A 16,318-nucleotide genomic window follows, 5' to 3' on the forward strand; every position below is an offset into this window, starting at 1 on the left:
TTTATTTAGAATTATTATATACTTTATAAATGTACAAGAAAGTATTTGAATACAATTACTATTTTATTTATTGTGAGTACATTTAAGTAACAAATATAAATAATGGATCAATCAATGAAAACTCATTTTCAATTGTAGTCAATTTTCTACATTAATTCAAGACCTTTGGATCGCTTTGCTAAATTCACGTTATTGTTGAACTTGTTATTATTTCTCTGGAATTGAATTGACAATAAAAATTGTGATGCAATTTACAAAGGGAGTGGTGGTAGCACCAGACTGGCGTTAGAAAAACGCATTTCTATCTCCTTTCCAAGAATTGTCAACGATTGGCATCTGGATCCTCCCGAAGCAAATCATTGTTCGTCAAATAACGAAATTTGTTTCTGGCGTTCGGTTTCTGATAGACCCATGGAGTATTCGGGAGGGCAAGACGACGCTATTATGCAGAATTGTGGAGTTGAATTCACAAGCACGCAAGAAAATACTACAGGCATAAATGAAACTCCCAATCTAACCATGCTGAGGAGTTTTAAAAGTTGCAACGAACTCAATTTTCAGCGATTTAAGGAGAGTTCGTTTGGAAATTGCAACGATTATTTAATAAGAAACATAGACGAAAGATGCTTGCCGTATTTCCCTATGACAGCGTCAATCGCCGAAGAAAGTAGTTCAGGCGACACAGATTTTATGGAAAACGTATCTGTCTGTAGCGCATTCGGAGAGGGCATTGGAAGTGGCGCTAACTTTGCTAACATCGTAGATACAAGCATGTATGGAAGCCAGCAGCAAACTAATAACGAAGAAAATGGTCACGAGGCTAAAGGAATATGTAATCATGAGAAAGTTGGTCAAAATACGAATGAGTGCCTGAACGATGACGGGAATGGCATTGTGGAAAAAAGACAAGATTCAGCTTTAGAAAGTACCAATAACACAGAAGGCGTCCAGCAAAATGTTGATAAAAACGAAGACACAGATCCTTGTGTTCCCGGCGTTTCTCGCATTTTTTCTCATCCCCAGTGCTTCGCAATGAGCACCACATATCCGATTGAGGATTCGACCACTTCCGTGGGTCCGTTTCAAATATTCGGCTTCTCCTCTCAAATCCCACCATATTTTCACAGTAGTGTAGGATCTCACAATGTAAATGAAACTAACGAGAGCAAGCCGATAGAAAAGCAGGTAGTTTCTCAATCAATTTCCACACCAAGTTCTTCAAATCCGTTGCGCCAAAATAACACGGAATCTACATTTCAAGCGGACAGTAACAAGCAGCAATGCGGCATGCAACAATGTCAGTACAACGTACCAATGGCAATGCAAATGCCACCCACAGGTGAGGTTTTATGATTTTAACAGTTGTAGTGGCTATATTTCGAAGATTATTATTTATTTAATTGATAATTACTCGATAACGGCAATGCAAATTCATTGTCAGCTAAAATTTCAGTGTACCAAATTGCTACTTTGGACGTTTGCATATTAGGAAAAGTTTCAAATCGTAACATGTTTACACAACACGATGTTTTCTCAAAAAATATGAATCTCAACAGAACGCATACGACAGTAAAAATTAAACTGTGAGTTGTATCTAACAACTGCTTAATTTTATTTAGCAGTGCATTCGATTAAATATTGTTTCCCTGTTTTGGTAACACAAAATATTATTGGCACGATATTTTGTGCATCAATAGAATCTGAGCTAGACGTAATATTCTCAAACGATTCTTTTATTTAAAACTATAGACAGCCCTCTTATTAAAAAAAATCATTCGTCACAGAAGCCGAATGGGCTAAACGCGGTATTTAAACAAAATGTCGGCAACTATAATACAAAATTGTTCATCAACAATTTATCTTTTGTTTCGATTCCGCAAAAAAATATAAACTGTTTCCAGTCGACAACGTAATAATATCTTGCTATATTAGTTACAATTTTGACATTTTCGGCACAATGCTATCGTCCAAAAATGAGATAAAACAACTAAACTGCCTTCTCAGCAATATTCCCCGCGTCGTTATTTAAAATGGCGATATTATGATTGCGTTCCGGGTAACAGCTGGGAATGACGACGTGTAATAAATCATTCGGATAAGGGGACGTCATGTTAAATTGTTTTCGTGGTCTTAACTAGAAAATTTCAGCAAGCCTTGTGTGTGTTTCGGATGTTTGAAAATGTTTTCCTTTGATCTATGTTTTTCTGTATTTAAAAGAGAAAGCTTTTCGTCACGTTGTTAACTTGTCTTAGTTTGTAAATTTATTCCAACATTTAATAATGCAGAGTTATGTAGCGTTTTAGCAGTAACCTACCTCTTGCAAATCAGCGCCAATATTGTAGTTACAGCAAGACACTAATGCGGTGTTACAGGTTGTGACATTGGTGGTGTCTTAGTGAAGGTTACGAGAGGTGTCATAAACATAATTATGCTAAATTTCTTTCAGTCGATATATAAAAACTGTGGGCATCCACGCCTGACGATTAAAGTTGAGAATCGAAAAATCGCCGAGAGTCGCCGGCAGTCTCCACCAACCGTATATCCGTAGCGTCTGATCTCTTTTGCAATAACCATGCGTACCCGGAATAGACTGTTGCATAGGCGCACGGCCAGATTTAGAAAATGGGAGCACGTAGGCTACACCGTTTACGAGGTTCCTCGCACAGCGACCTGTTACATGCTTAATTAAATTTATCATGGCTTCATACGGTTAATATATCTAACTATATATCTGAATTATATATGGCCGCAATAGATGAAAATTTTAGCTGCAGAGACGATACTATGGTTTAATTTCAAACAATTTAGGAAGTTCGAAGCTGTAATTAAACATTACGTCGCCGAAGAAATACACGTCCTGAGTGGGCCAACTGCACCCACTTACTATTAAATGAAAGATTACTGATAAATAAATTTATCAATGTTTAAAATAAACTGGCCTACCATGTAAAATAATACTTGTTGAGTAAAATAAATATAAAAATCGTAGATTCGTTTTTGTGTAGATAAATACAGTTATCATTTCCTTATCAGTTAAAAAGGGCCATATTATTGAGTTAAATGCTGTTTGATAAATTTAAAGTTGTTTTACAATGAAATAGAATGTAAACCTTTAAGGTTAAAAAGGTAGAGTTTTTCAAATTTAAACCGATTCATGTATACCACCGTATTTAGTTTGTTAACATTTTAGACGGGATATTTGTGACAAGAATATTTAACCTGGTTGAGGCTTGAAATAAATTTCACTTTCAAAAAAATTCAAACGGATTAAATTCTGTGACACGCCTTTTAAATTTAAAAACATATTAAAATTGAATGATAGTTCAAATGAAATGTCGAAGCTCTGATGGCTTTGCAGCTCCAAGGTTTAATCCGGTCATAAATAGGAGAAAGGAGGAGCTTTTTCACATGGCACATAGCCTGGTTTCGAAATAAACGAACATTTTTGTAATGGAAATTTCGAGGCTTTACGCACTATACGACCCACCACCGTTGGTATAGTGCAAGCGAGTGAGTGCTTTATTCGGAATAGGAATTAGGCTTAGCACGAATGTAATGTTGAAAAATATATTTGTTAAAATGTAGTTTTGCGAGAATGTACTTCAAAAAACCTTTGGTTTGGAGAAATAGAAATCTTTGGTGAAATGATCATTTGCGCAGATGTAACTGATGCAAATCTACTGTTTACACTTCCAGAAATCTAGTTGTTCTTATATAAAAACTGATTTATATATATTGGAAATTCATCTGGATCAGTGGTTCCCAATCTTTTTTTGCGTCGCGACCCCCTTTGGATATTTTCTAACATGCCGCGATTAAAATCAGTGGGTCCTACAAAGAAAAGGATATAAAGTATGGGGTCGGGTTATTAGGGTGAATTAGCTTTCGACCAGAAAATACCGGTAGTCAAAATAGGTCTGGGCGGTACCGAAAAATACGGTACCGGTAATGAAAATGTATAACTCGTACTTTCATGTTCTAATTTTTTAGAAAGTTTGCTATTTGTAGAATTTAAATTTTCAAATTAACAATTGAATGGACATTAGAAGATGAACATAAGGGCCGTTACAGTTGCAAAATTCACACGCAACACATAAAATTAAAAAATGAACATATTTAGATGAAAAAAGCTGCCCCATCTATAAAAATGTCTTGCCGCTAACATAAAGTATCTCGTCAAATGATAATCCAACACACAAGTGGTAAAACTAATAGCAATACTTCCCAAACGGGGAAGAATTCAGCCCAAGGGATGGATTTTGTCGTTTTATTAACGCAGGAATTTTCCTTTTTTATATGTATCGTAGGTACTTCGAATTGAGTATATATCGCGCAGCACAAATATTAATTTAGTTTTTCATAATGAACTTTCAAACGGAAATGCGACTTGCGCATTACATTAGCAAGCGGTCCATTAAAAATTGAATAAATAAAGTAGTTTTATTCATAGAAAGGGAGGGAGGAGTTCAATAAAAAAGAGGGGGAACCACAGATTTATAGTCAAATTAAAATGCGTGCTGTCAACAGATAAGATGTCATGGTGGTAAGAGTGTTCTGAAGTGGGAGACCTTAGTTTGATTTTAGGATTGGTCAACGATGAGCCTCAAAAATTGGTTTCCATTGTTTCTCGTTTTTGATTTTTCTACCTATAAACGAATTTAATTTTTCCACCACTGATTAGGATAGATTTTATAGTAACAAGTCGTGCGAAAAATGATTTTGTTCTGCGACTCCATGAAAAGTGCTTCGCGATCCCCAGAAAAGAAACGCCCGCATCCGGAGTTAGTTTTTAAGCTACGTAAGAGTCTTGTGATTTAATGAGTTTGGAGCAAAAGAAAACTTTTTCTCGACACCTGAGCATGTTTGTTTTGAATACTATTATCTCAGCGTAAAGGTTATGACTACTTTGACTCTATGTTACGTGGTGTACAATATCTTACTCTAGTTTATTTTTATATCCTTGGCTATTCTTATTGGAATCGGTAGGTCCGGAGATCAATAAAGCTTCTGATATATAGCAATCGAATGGACAAGGCAAAAAATACATGAAATTGTTGTATTTATCGTTGAAAACCTTTGTGATTAGACCAACAAATACTCATTATAAGATTCAGAGAATAGTATATTGATTGTCTCTGATATTGGATAAAAGTGGCAGAGAAAATAGCTTCTGTGCAAGATTTGGCCAAATATTCATAATATTTTTGCTGAGGGATGTCGACGAAAAGCGAAATAAAATACGACCGAAACAAAATGGCGTCGTTAAAACATGTTATAATAAAGCAACAATTTGCAACTTGAAAAGGTTTGATAACGAATAAATAACATGTTTTAGATTACACGGGAATCAAAGTTACTGACAGAGTATTAAAATTGCGGAACGGTTATGTCATCGCTATTTGTTTACTCGTTCGGATTTTAGTATTTCCGTGCTTTGATGTGTTGGAAAATAATTCATAAATATACAGGGTGTCTCAAAAGTAAGTATACACTTTCAATTTTAATTTGCTTTTCAGGTACTCATCACTGACGTTCATTTCTTCATAAAACATAGTATGGATAAGTAGTAAAATTTAGGTATTGTTCGTATTTTTCATCATCCAGCAGAATGACGAGGAGATTAAACCAAAGAAATTGGTGGAAAATTGCTGTTGGCAAGAAGCATATAAATTAGTAAGGCAAACTCAGGGCCTCTTTAACAAAGAGTTTGGAATTAATTGGGTTCCGAATGTTTTTCTTAAAGCTCTTCGCTCTCTGGTCTTTGTGCATCAACTAGAGATCCAGTCTCATAAATTTACGATAAATTGCATAAATTGTTTGTCGTGTAAGAGTCGAATTAATTCCAAATTCTCTGTTGAAGTGGCGCTGAGCTTGCAATACTGTTTATATGCTTCTTGCCATCATCAATTTTGCACCTTATTTCTTGGGTTAATCTCCTTGTCATTCTGTGGGTTGATGAAAAATGCAAACAATACCTAAATTTTACCCCTCATCCACACTACGTTTTCTCAAGAATTAAACGCTCTATGATGAGTACCTGAAAAGCAAATCAAAATTAAAAGTGTTTACTTAATTTTGAGACACCCTGTATACAGTGGCACAACCAGGGGGCGGGTGTCGGGGTCGAACCCTCCCTTTCAAATTTTTTTGAAAACTGAAAAAGTCGCCGATAACGCGTGCAAATGCCTTCTGCTAAAATCGCCGATTGTTTTCATCAGCGTGGCGCGTTATTTAGGACGTAAACGCCCTTTACATTGGTGTCTATGCACTCTCCAAATCACAAATTTTCCACAAATTTGAGCCACGGTATCAACGATAATTATTTTATTTTTGTACTCGCCCGGAATTGTGAAAACTGAAAAAGTCGCCAATAACGCGTGCAATTGCCTTCTGCTAAAATCGCCATCAGCGTGTTATTCAGTCTGTAAACGCCTTTACGTTGGTGTTTATTCTCTCTAAATCACAAATTTGTGCCACGATAAACATGATAATTATTTTATTTCTGTACTTCCACGGAATTGTGAATTCGGCGCGAGTTATTATACGTTCATCGGCGGCGAGGTTATAAAGACAAATGAAGGAGTGAATCCGTGACCTAAATTTTTTGATTGAAAAGCGGCAATATAAAATACTGAAAATAACCGTAAACAGTATAAGTTTTGTTGAGTCCCGCGACAGTCTAAAAACGCTTTTCTAGGCATTTAAAATCTCAAAATTTCGGTCCCCGTTTAGGGACAGAACATACCGTCACTAAATCGAAGCACGGTTAATTGTGGGCGGGATTTTCCTTTTTATCCATTACTTTAAAATTGTCGTCGAAAATTTTATGTGTTATCATTAAACGACGCGATGGAAACGCGATTTTTCCCGGTTTGTGATGATATATAAAATAATTGAAGTATATCGATCAATTTTTATTGTACTGAAATAAATTTTACTCAATGAGAATTTACAGCAAATTAACGGATTTTCAAAAGGTTTTATTTTTAAAAATAATTGGAATGGCAACATTGCGATTGAACGGAGTCAGTGTTACAAGTATATCTCAAATTTGTCGAATTTGCAAAATAGAAAAAATACGGATCAATACAATATAAAATCGGCAGTTAACCACACACTTTATGTCTGCGAAATTCCGTGGTGTTTCAGAGTGGCTCTTGTTTTGTCGACGCAACCGCAGGTAAAATTGAAGACAATTAAATTAATAAAACAGGATATTTTAAATATGCCAGTATCGGTCATGGATTAAATACTTTGCACAAGAAAAAAAAATTGGTTTTCGTTGAAAAAGTCGGCTCTTTTAACTAGTGGCGTATTCGCGGCGACTGTTCGGCGTGGATTTCGAGGCGGTGAATTTGTTGTATATATACTTTATATCTATGTACTGTATTTACAGTATACTTTATATCTATGTTCATTGTATAAAGTAAAATTGTACTATACGGAATTTTATATCAGATATCAAGATTTTACTAACGGCGATAACGAGTTCGGAAGATTGCAAAAATAAGTGTCAAAATTAAATACATCAGTCAGCTTATCTCATATTTTTATGTCCACAGATCGCCGTGGTATTTTACTGCAGTAATGTTTTGATTTTGACGTAAACCGCGCAGTCGCAACCGCGAGTTACGTTGGACACAATTAAATTAATATATAGGGACATTTTAGAATCTCGTAGTTGTCATGAATTGAATATTTTACGCAACAGAAAATTCGTTATACGCTGAAAACGCGGCTCTATTAACGAGCGCGTGATCGTGGTGACTGTTACAGACGGCACTGGAAATTTCCGATTTTAAACCCCCTCTTTTTTGAAAATCCTGGCTGCGCGCCTGCCTGTATATATATATACGTTGGAAAAGAACTGATATCTGTTATAGATGTGTTTTGTCAAACTTGAAAAAATTTGTTAAAGCATAGTTTTAAGTTATTGTATCAAAAACGATTTTTTTGGCGTTCAATTTTATATTTCCATTCTATAGATGTTCAAGATTTTTTGATAACTCAAACGAAGACGAGAAAATATCGAAGTACTTCCATCAGCATTATAGAATATGGTGAGTTCATATCCACTCAATTTCCGCGAGGGTCGATGTCCACTATGAAGATAAGTCATTGATTAGACCTAAATCCATAAATTTATACCATATTCGCTTTATAGGTTCTCAATACTTTCTGTTGCGGAAAGTTTGAAATATTTTGGCTGTTGTTAGAAATAACATTCAATGAATAAAATAAAACCCCTTATTTCCAGGTGATATGAGCGCCTATCCTCCATATCAACCACAGCTGTTTCAGCAAAGTGGTGCATATACCACGAGTGCTGCAGTGCCCAGGTCTCCAATAGTCCGATTAAACGCAGGATATCCACAAACATCACACACCAATTCTTATCCAACGTACCATTATGCTCAACGAAATATACGCCATTCACAAATGACTGACCAGACACCTTCAACCAGCGAAGATACTGCTATGGTATCGGGAGAGCAGCTCGATCACAGCAATACAAACGGTCTTCTACGCGATTTGAGCGATACTAACAACACTTCCTCGCAACTACGTGCGATGGAGGAGAATAATATCAAATCAGAGTTCCATCAAAGGTAGGCGGGGTGTATGGTTAGAATACATGAATATGATCCGACACACTTATATGTTGATGCACATATTAAAAGGTGGTCTATATCTATAATAATTAGAAACAAACAAATAATAAGAACAAAAAACCCAATAAGTAATAGTGAAAATTAGAATTGTTTACAAAAATTTGTGTAAATTGACCTGTTACTTTCTCGCATTAGAAGAATACTAGTTTATGTTATGGAATTCCCAACACTCTTAACTCTTTTGTTGGATATTGTTGAGTTATTTGCTTCTTATACAGCAATGAGGATAACATTGATTATTACTCAAATGGAGCCAACTATGGAACGAAAAATGAATTTTCCATTGAGCAGGATAACTACCAATTTCAAACACCCAATACAGCATCCAGAGAATATTCGTCTGACAAAAACAAAGATTGTCCTGCAACTAGTTTTTGCACAGTCGATACTTCTACAGAGAATGTAACGCCAGTTTTACAAAATCAGCCATTTTTTGCAAGTCAGTGTTCGGTTTTATGCGGTCCTTCCTGTGGTAGCTCGTCTTCATATACCTATCAAAATTCATCAATTGGAAATTCCATTCGACCATACAATGGCCACGGGTTTCCATATTGTGGACAAGCTAACCCGGGTATAGCTATTCAAGCTCCATGGACGGAAGGCATTGCAGTGCACACTTCTCGTCAGCACTATCCAGGTACTCCTTATAGTGAGCAAGGTACTACGAGTTTTCAAGACGGTACTGCATATCATGCTAGACGAACGACATTCTGTGAACCAGGTAGGAATAATTTTAATTTGTAAACTCTAATATTTTAATTTTGATTCACAGCAACTATTCTCTTTTGTAGGTTATGTATGAAAGGTCATATTTTAATTTCAAAGTATGCAAGTATATATAATTCTAGGTCGTGGCTTTACTAAAACACGTAGGCCGGATCGTACGGTGACGAAAAAAGCTTCTGGGAACAGGAAGACGAAAATTCAGAAAAATCGACGGTTTGCATGCACTCATGCCAATTGCAACAAAAGGTATTTCAAACAAGATCATTTAGAGATGCATCTTCGTAAACATGCAGGTAAGTAACTCAAATATTCTTTGTTTTTTGTATCAGCTCTTGTATAGGTTTAATGGCGCCATATATCTGACTGGTATATTCCATACGTTTAAGTGGTTATTTTAATAACTTCGTTAACTTTGACTAATGGGATAAAATTATCACAGAAAGTCTAACTACAAAGATTAATTTTTCGTATAATAAAAGTGATTCCACATTATTGTGCATTCTATATTATTGTTATTGAGACTCGGTAACCGCAGAAAGATAACGGGGCTTTACACTCATGTACAGGGGGTTCTTTAATAACAGCTATATATGTCACAGGTGAACGACCATATTCATGCACACTTTGTGATCGAAGATTCCAGCGTTCAGATCAGCTGAAGCGTCATGGACTTCGACATACTGGCGAAAAACCATACGAATGCGTAAACTGTCATAGAGCATTTGCGCGATCTGATCACCTGAAAACCCACATGAAAACGCATACTGGTTAGTTGTTAGCTAATGTCTATGTTGTAAAATATGAAATAATAAAGGAGCCTGGCGTATGCCAAGAACTTAATAGTTTTTGATTACCTTATATGATGTTTACAATAGAATTCCTAATTTATTTGTTTCTGGTGTCTACAGATCGACCCTTTCATTGCCAATGGGAAGATTGCAAAAAGAAATTTGCCCAACCAGAAGAGCTGTCTCAGCATTATTCTACTCACAAGACTCCAAAAGCGCGAGGCGTCCGCGGGAAAATGAAGAATGTACCGATAACGGAGTCATTCAGCCTTCCATGCCCAAGTTATATCGTTGGGCAGCAATCAACAACAGGTTTGTCGATTTGTCATTTCTGCCTGCCTGCCATATAAAGCGCAACGAAGTAACACCGACTGGTGACTGCCAAGTACGCCTAAACTCATTTTAAAGTGTTATGAAAGAACTGTTTATTGAGCAATATCCCATCATAACATTTTAAAAATAGAATGCATTCTGGATATTGACAATCATGGAGGTCTTTGTAATAATTAATGACATTCTAAATTAAAGACAGATTCAAGTTTCTATTCTACAAGCATGCACAACGTAAAATTCTCAGGAAAGACCAATACGCATTAGAATTTAGAACCTTTTACTAAAATAATAAAAGTCGATATATAAAGCCCAATTATGTATCGACAAGTTACCAGTGCTCAGGCATTCAGCTAACTAGCCATTTAAACAAATTCGAAATATTAACATAAGCGAAATCCTAATCACAAAACTTGTGGAAAATATCTTTAATTGCAAATTCATCTTATACCTAACGTCACCGTTCTAATAAAAGAGCAATAAAATCATTGATGGATCTTGTCAATATAGCGCAGTCCAGGCGTAATATGATGATCAACTAATTCAATCTGTTCCAGATATATATATAGGTTAAGTCACTTCAGTGTATGCTTACTTTTTTCAGGGATAAACAATTCAACTTTGTCGAATGTGACTGATGGACACTTCACTCAGGTCAACCAGATGACGTGTCATCAGTTTCCAAAATGTTGATATAGGGGCTTTTGCTTTGCAGTAAAAACATATCAACATTTGATGAACTTTAAAGAGCATGCTACACTTTTATGGTCGTTTTAAGATTTTTACTAGTTGGATAAAACTTTCATATGTGTACTTCTTTCAAAATTATCGATTACATTTCTTTCATTGTAAATACACGTGCATTGTGCAAAGAAAGGCTTGATATTCTAATGATCAGGAACGATTATTGCGGTGCTTTTCAAGAATTCATGAGCTGGAGGTTGATATTGTTACAAAACCCTGTAATTAATAAGCAGGTGCTCCCGAAGTATGCGAACCAAGATGGCGGACATTGGAACGTAACATGGGTAACAGGTTAGGGTTAGGCGATAATTTTTTTCCAATTTTCCTAATTTTAGTCCTATTATCAGTTCGAAGACTAGCCAAGAGCCTCCCGTAGTATTTATACCTAAAATTATGGCCTAACCCTCACCTAGTACACATATTACATTCCGATGTCCGCCATCTTGGTTCGCATACTTCGGGAGCCCCAATAAGCAATATGTTGCATTGAGTAAATTATAGCGCGATGGGATCGGATGTAGAGGTAAGATCGGGCTCAAAAATTCCAGCCCGGCCCGACCCAAGGGCCGGCAACCAACTTGCCTAATGTTAAACAAGTTCATGGACGCCATCTTGTGCCATATTTGGAAACGCGAAACAATGGAGTCTTATGGGAAATTTTCGTCGTGTTGTTGTACCGAATCGAATAAGTCCGCTGGTATAAGGGCTAGAATGAAACTGAAGGGTGGGTTTTGAACTTTAAGATATATGCTATCTAAATAAATAAAAAAATTAAGAATAAAAAACTATCTAATGCGTTAAATTTGACCCCAAACACAGCGTAGAACCATTTTTGGTGATTTTTCAAAGATTTTATAGTGATACGCTAATTTGAGGCAGTAAAATGTCTCCGCAACAATCCTACAATGTCATTTGTTCTTCTAGCGCAGCTTGGAGCCGAGCAGTAAGGCATTATGGAGCTTGATAGACGAAAAATGTTAACCAGAAAATAGAAACGGCCATTGAAGCAAAGTTGGGTCGGCCGGTAATTTCGACGAATAAATACAACTTTTCATCTGTGACGTCATAAGGAACGCCATTGTCAAATGGTTAATTATGACGATTAGAATGGCCAATTTACTTCGGAAGCAACTCGGAACCGGTATACTTGTCTTCAAAGACAATTTAATGTAATATAAATGTAATGACATGAATGGCAAACATGAAAGGATATAGGCATGTTCGTTCTGGTGAATCAGACTCCTAATTAGATATTGTCAACGTTTTCACATTGACACTGTCAGTTCAATAAAACTGTGATAAATATACATTTTATTCCAATTCCTATACCAATTTTTATAGTTTTAAATCTTCAAGAGTAGTACATTGTCGTTGCGTACACTCGGAAAGTGGCGGAATGTTAACTAGATTACATTGAACTAACTTAATCATTGGATACTGATGCATTAGTTTTAAAGCTTGACGCATCAATAAACAGTGATTGATGAAGCAGTATTTAAATTATAACAAAGAATATAACAAAATGTGCGTTAGCATGTTTGAAAAAAATATATATAACAGAACATCTAAAATGAGTGGGATCACCATACAAATCCAAGACGTTTTTTGGCACGAACAGGATCTTTCACTTCATATTGAGATTTGACACTTTCAGTTGTTTCTCTTTGATATTTGGGAAGCTGAACACCAGTGGAATCAGATACTGGATAGCTTGGTCGTACACCCCCTTTGCCAAGGAAACTGGGGCCTCTTCCCCCTCCCGCACCAGCACTTGCTGCCTTTACAAGAGGATACGTGTTGCATTTCTGCTCACTGGCTTCTTTAATTACCTTCCCAGCATATTGTTGAAATTGATCTTCTTCTATCTTTAGCAAATCAACAATTTTGTGATCATGTTCTAGATCTTCTTGTCGTTTAAATCTTTCCTTCTCTGCAAGTTCATTGATCTGTGCAATGTGGAAGTTTTGAAGTTTTTGCAATCTCTCTCTTTCAGATTTTCGCCACTCGCTCTGTTTTTCTGCAAAGACTCTATCTGCTTCCATTTTCATTTCCAAAAGTTCCAAGTTTTTGTTATGTTCTTCTTTCTCTTGTTTCTCTTTCAAAGCAAGTTGCTCCAATCTATGTTCGGCAATGCTCGCTAGATCTTTTTTCAATTTATCTTCTTTTGCTTTTATTTCTTTTGTTAATTTTTCCTCCTTCAATTTCTCTGCCTTTGCAATTCGTGAATCTTCATCATCAACTTTTTGTTTCAACTGATGTCCGAGAAGTTCAACCATGCGATCTCTTTGATTTTGTTGTTGAGTAAAAAGTTCTTTCTCTTTTTGCTTGCGCAGTTTGAGCATCTTCTTCTTGGCATTTGCAAACATTCGAATTTCCTCATCTTCTTCTTCATCTTGTTGTAACTCCAGAGCTCGTATTGCATCTCGATTAGATATGTGATCTTTATGTGACTCCATTATTTTTCTTTTTTCTTCTCTTCTAACTTCATCCAATTTCTGTTGTTCCCATTCATTCAACTTCGCAAGTTTTTTCAATTCCTCACCCTCTTTCTTGTCCTGCTCTTTACATTTGTGTTGTGCATCATAATGCTCTTTAGCTTGAGATAATTGGTATTCTGCTACTTTTCTTCGCATATCATATCGTTCACGTGCTTTTTCTTGATCTCTGCGAATGCCGTTTTCATACTGCAGCCTGTAATATTTTAATAGCTCAGTGTCTTTTCCTTTTTCATTCGCAATTTTCTGTTTCTTAAGTTCAACCTGAGCATCTCTTTCTTTCAAAACTTCCGTTAAAAGAAGAGCTCCATGAAATGATTTCACTCTGTCTGTTTGAAAATATTGCAAAGTTTTTGCTTTTTCGATCGCCACTTGTCTTCGTTTTGCCTGAAATTTTGCTTCCTCAATATCGATCTTAACACGTTCCTCTTCCTCCTTGGCTTCACGGACTTTTCTTGCTTCAAGTTTCTTTTGTCTTTGACCAGCAATTGTATTCGACCAATTTTTCACCACATTCAAAGACTCAGCATGTAATTCTTCCTGCTGTCGTTTCGCCTCTCTAACACGTTCCAGTTCCTTAGCTCTTGAATCCAGGTTGTTTTGGATCCGATTCCATTCTCTCTGTGGAAGTACAGTAACCTGTCTTAAATCTGATCCATCGGGAAGCCTCATTCCATGGGGAACATGTTCTGCAACATCATCTGATATTTGTTCACTTTCTTCAATTGTTTGTTTAGATTTCCCCATTCTTCTGCCATACTGGATAAAGTTAGCATGCTGCACAGTTGCCATATCAGTATGAAGTTTTTATATCATTACGAGCTGAAAAATGGTAAAGATGAATTTGAAAAAGGATTTAATTTCATCACAGTCATTATGCATTAAGAATTACAGCCATTCAAATTAACATTCGGAATTACTGCCATATTTTTAATTATTCAAAATAGCTCATCAGTAAAAATAGTCACGCCTGAATACTGTATGTCGATTATTTGTTGAAATAATTCCTAAACCAAAGCGGTCAGAACCAAGTAAGTGGAATCGATCTACATTCTAAAATTATTTTTGAATATAATTATTCTAAAATTATTTTCAAGTATATTCTAAAATTATTTTTGAATATATTACAAAAGAGATGTTCGATGGAAATTATCCTCAAATCTGCGTGTATTTATAAAGATATTTTGTTTGATTTCTATTTCTAGAAATTTTTGCGTTGAATACCATTTTTTGGCTGATGTCCATTGGCCAAAACAACAACTTTTTTAAATGTTGACACTTTGAATTCTTCCAAAATTCAAAAATATATTACATCAAATATTATCAAATCTAGATGAACTCGAATTTTTGGTTCATTTGTGATTCTTCATCTAGAACATGGGTGAGCAAAGTTTATGGCAGTGGGCCATATAACTAACTCAAAACATCAAGCCACACAAAAAATTTGCCGGAAATGCAAAAGAAGACAATCTCTTAGCCTTAAGCATTGGACAAAACGACGAAAAATTTCACGCAGCGACAATAGCAAAAAAACATTATGTATTTTAATCCATGCGAGTCCATAAACTGTCAGATTAAGATTTTATACCTGATGGGGAAAAATCTGAGTATTGACAAGGGCCACACTAAAAGGCTTGGCAGGCCGGGTTGTGTTCTGTGGGCCCCCTTTTTCACACCCCTGATCTAGTATATTCAACTCTCAGTCCAATGCATGTACCACTATGCTAAAAATTGCCAAATGAGGTAAGTTGGTCAAATTAGATGTGTCATGCAGAATACTTTAATATGTTATAACGTTACATGATAATAATTGATATAGATCTGGAAAATTAAATTTTTAGCTATCAAAGTTAATTTTAAGATATGACTGAGTGCCATGATAATAAAGTCTTTCTGTCTAGCTTATGCTTATTCAACTACCACACTCTGCCTACATATATCAGTCATATATTAAACCAGCACAGTCTTGTAACTTAGTCAATTGGAAGAAAAACTCCCGACAAACAAACCTTTTTATGATTTGTCATTTTAATATGGTATTTCACTGGTCTTCTGGTTGAAAAACGACCAAAATTAAACAATGCTCTATACTGGCACACTACAGCACTAAATTTACACTGCAACACCCTACGCAAGAGATGAGACTCCACTACTGCACCATCAATGTAAAAATGCAAAGTCAACAAATGCATATGACTGTATGAAAAAAACGTACGGTAGCTATGCATATGTATGATAGGGTATGTTAATGTTTAAAATGATTATTTATTTAAAAAAAATTAATTATTATAACAGAATGTCGTATGATTTTCCTTCATAATCTCCATTATATACAGATTTAATCAAACTAATAGGCTACCAACAAAGTCAAAAAACCTAGATTACCCTGCGCCGTGTATTGGACACCGGTTGCTAAGGTTACTATGAGAAATAGCTACAGCGAGCTCAGCATCTAATATTCGGAACCCCCTAGCCTGGCAATCAGTCATTGAAGAATGAAATGAAAACATTATGAAATTCATTTCTGATTAATATTTATAATTCTATTTTTACTTAAAAACTA

General features: G+C 35.7%; 2 protein-coding genes across 2 annotated transcripts; one reads left to right on the top strand and one right to left on the bottom strand.

The window, feature by feature from the left end:
- Positions 1-252: 252 nt before the first annotated feature.
- On the top strand, positions 253-11,429 carry LOC120331904 (uncharacterized). The gene is made up of 8 exons (XM_039399079.2): positions 253-1,339; positions 7,986-8,060; positions 8,258-8,609; positions 8,891-9,393; positions 9,521-9,691; positions 9,998-10,165; positions 10,307-10,498; positions 11,121-11,429. Exons 1-8 carry the CDS (start codon positions 412-414, stop codon positions 11,207-11,209), a joined length of 2,478 nt encoding a protein of 825 aa, XP_039255013.1. The 5' UTR covers positions 253-411; the 3' UTR covers positions 11,210-11,429.
- Positions 11,430-12,554: 1,125 nt separating this feature from the next.
- On the bottom strand, positions 12,555-15,788 carry LOC120331885 (cilia- and flagella- associated protein 210-like). Its single transcript, XM_039399052.1, has 2 exons — positions 15,765-15,788; positions 12,555-14,577 (listed from the first exon to the last, which is right to left on the bottom strand). Exon 2 carries the CDS (start codon positions 14,545-14,547, stop codon positions 12,841-12,843), a length of 1,707 nt encoding a protein of 568 aa, XP_039254986.1. The 5' UTR covers positions 14,548-14,577; positions 15,765-15,788; the 3' UTR covers positions 12,555-12,840.
- Positions 15,789-16,318: the final 530 nt, after the last annotated feature.

Source organism: Styela clava, chromosome 6 (assembly GCF_964204865.1).
Source record: "Styela clava chromosome 6, kaStyClav1.hap1.2, whole genome shotgun sequence".
Lineage (NCBI taxonomy): Eukaryota > Metazoa > Chordata > Ascidiacea > Stolidobranchia > Styelidae > Styela > Styela clava.

Coding starts and splice junctions, on each gene's coding strand:
- LOC120331904 (XM_039399079.2), top strand. CDS start 412: ATGGAGTATTCGGGAGGGCAAGACGACGCTATTATGCAGAATTGTGGA. Junction 8,061..8,257: donor CATCAGCATTATAGAATATG/GTGAGTTCATAT, acceptor CCTTATTTCCAG/GTGATATGAGCGCCTATCCT. Junction 9,394..9,520: donor AACGACATTCTGTGAACCAG/GTAGGAATAATT, acceptor ATATAATTCTAG/GTCGTGGCTTTACTAAAACA.
- LOC120331885 (XM_039399052.1), bottom strand. CDS start 14,547: ATGGCAACTGTGCAGCATGCTAACTTTATCCAGTATGGCAGAAGAATG.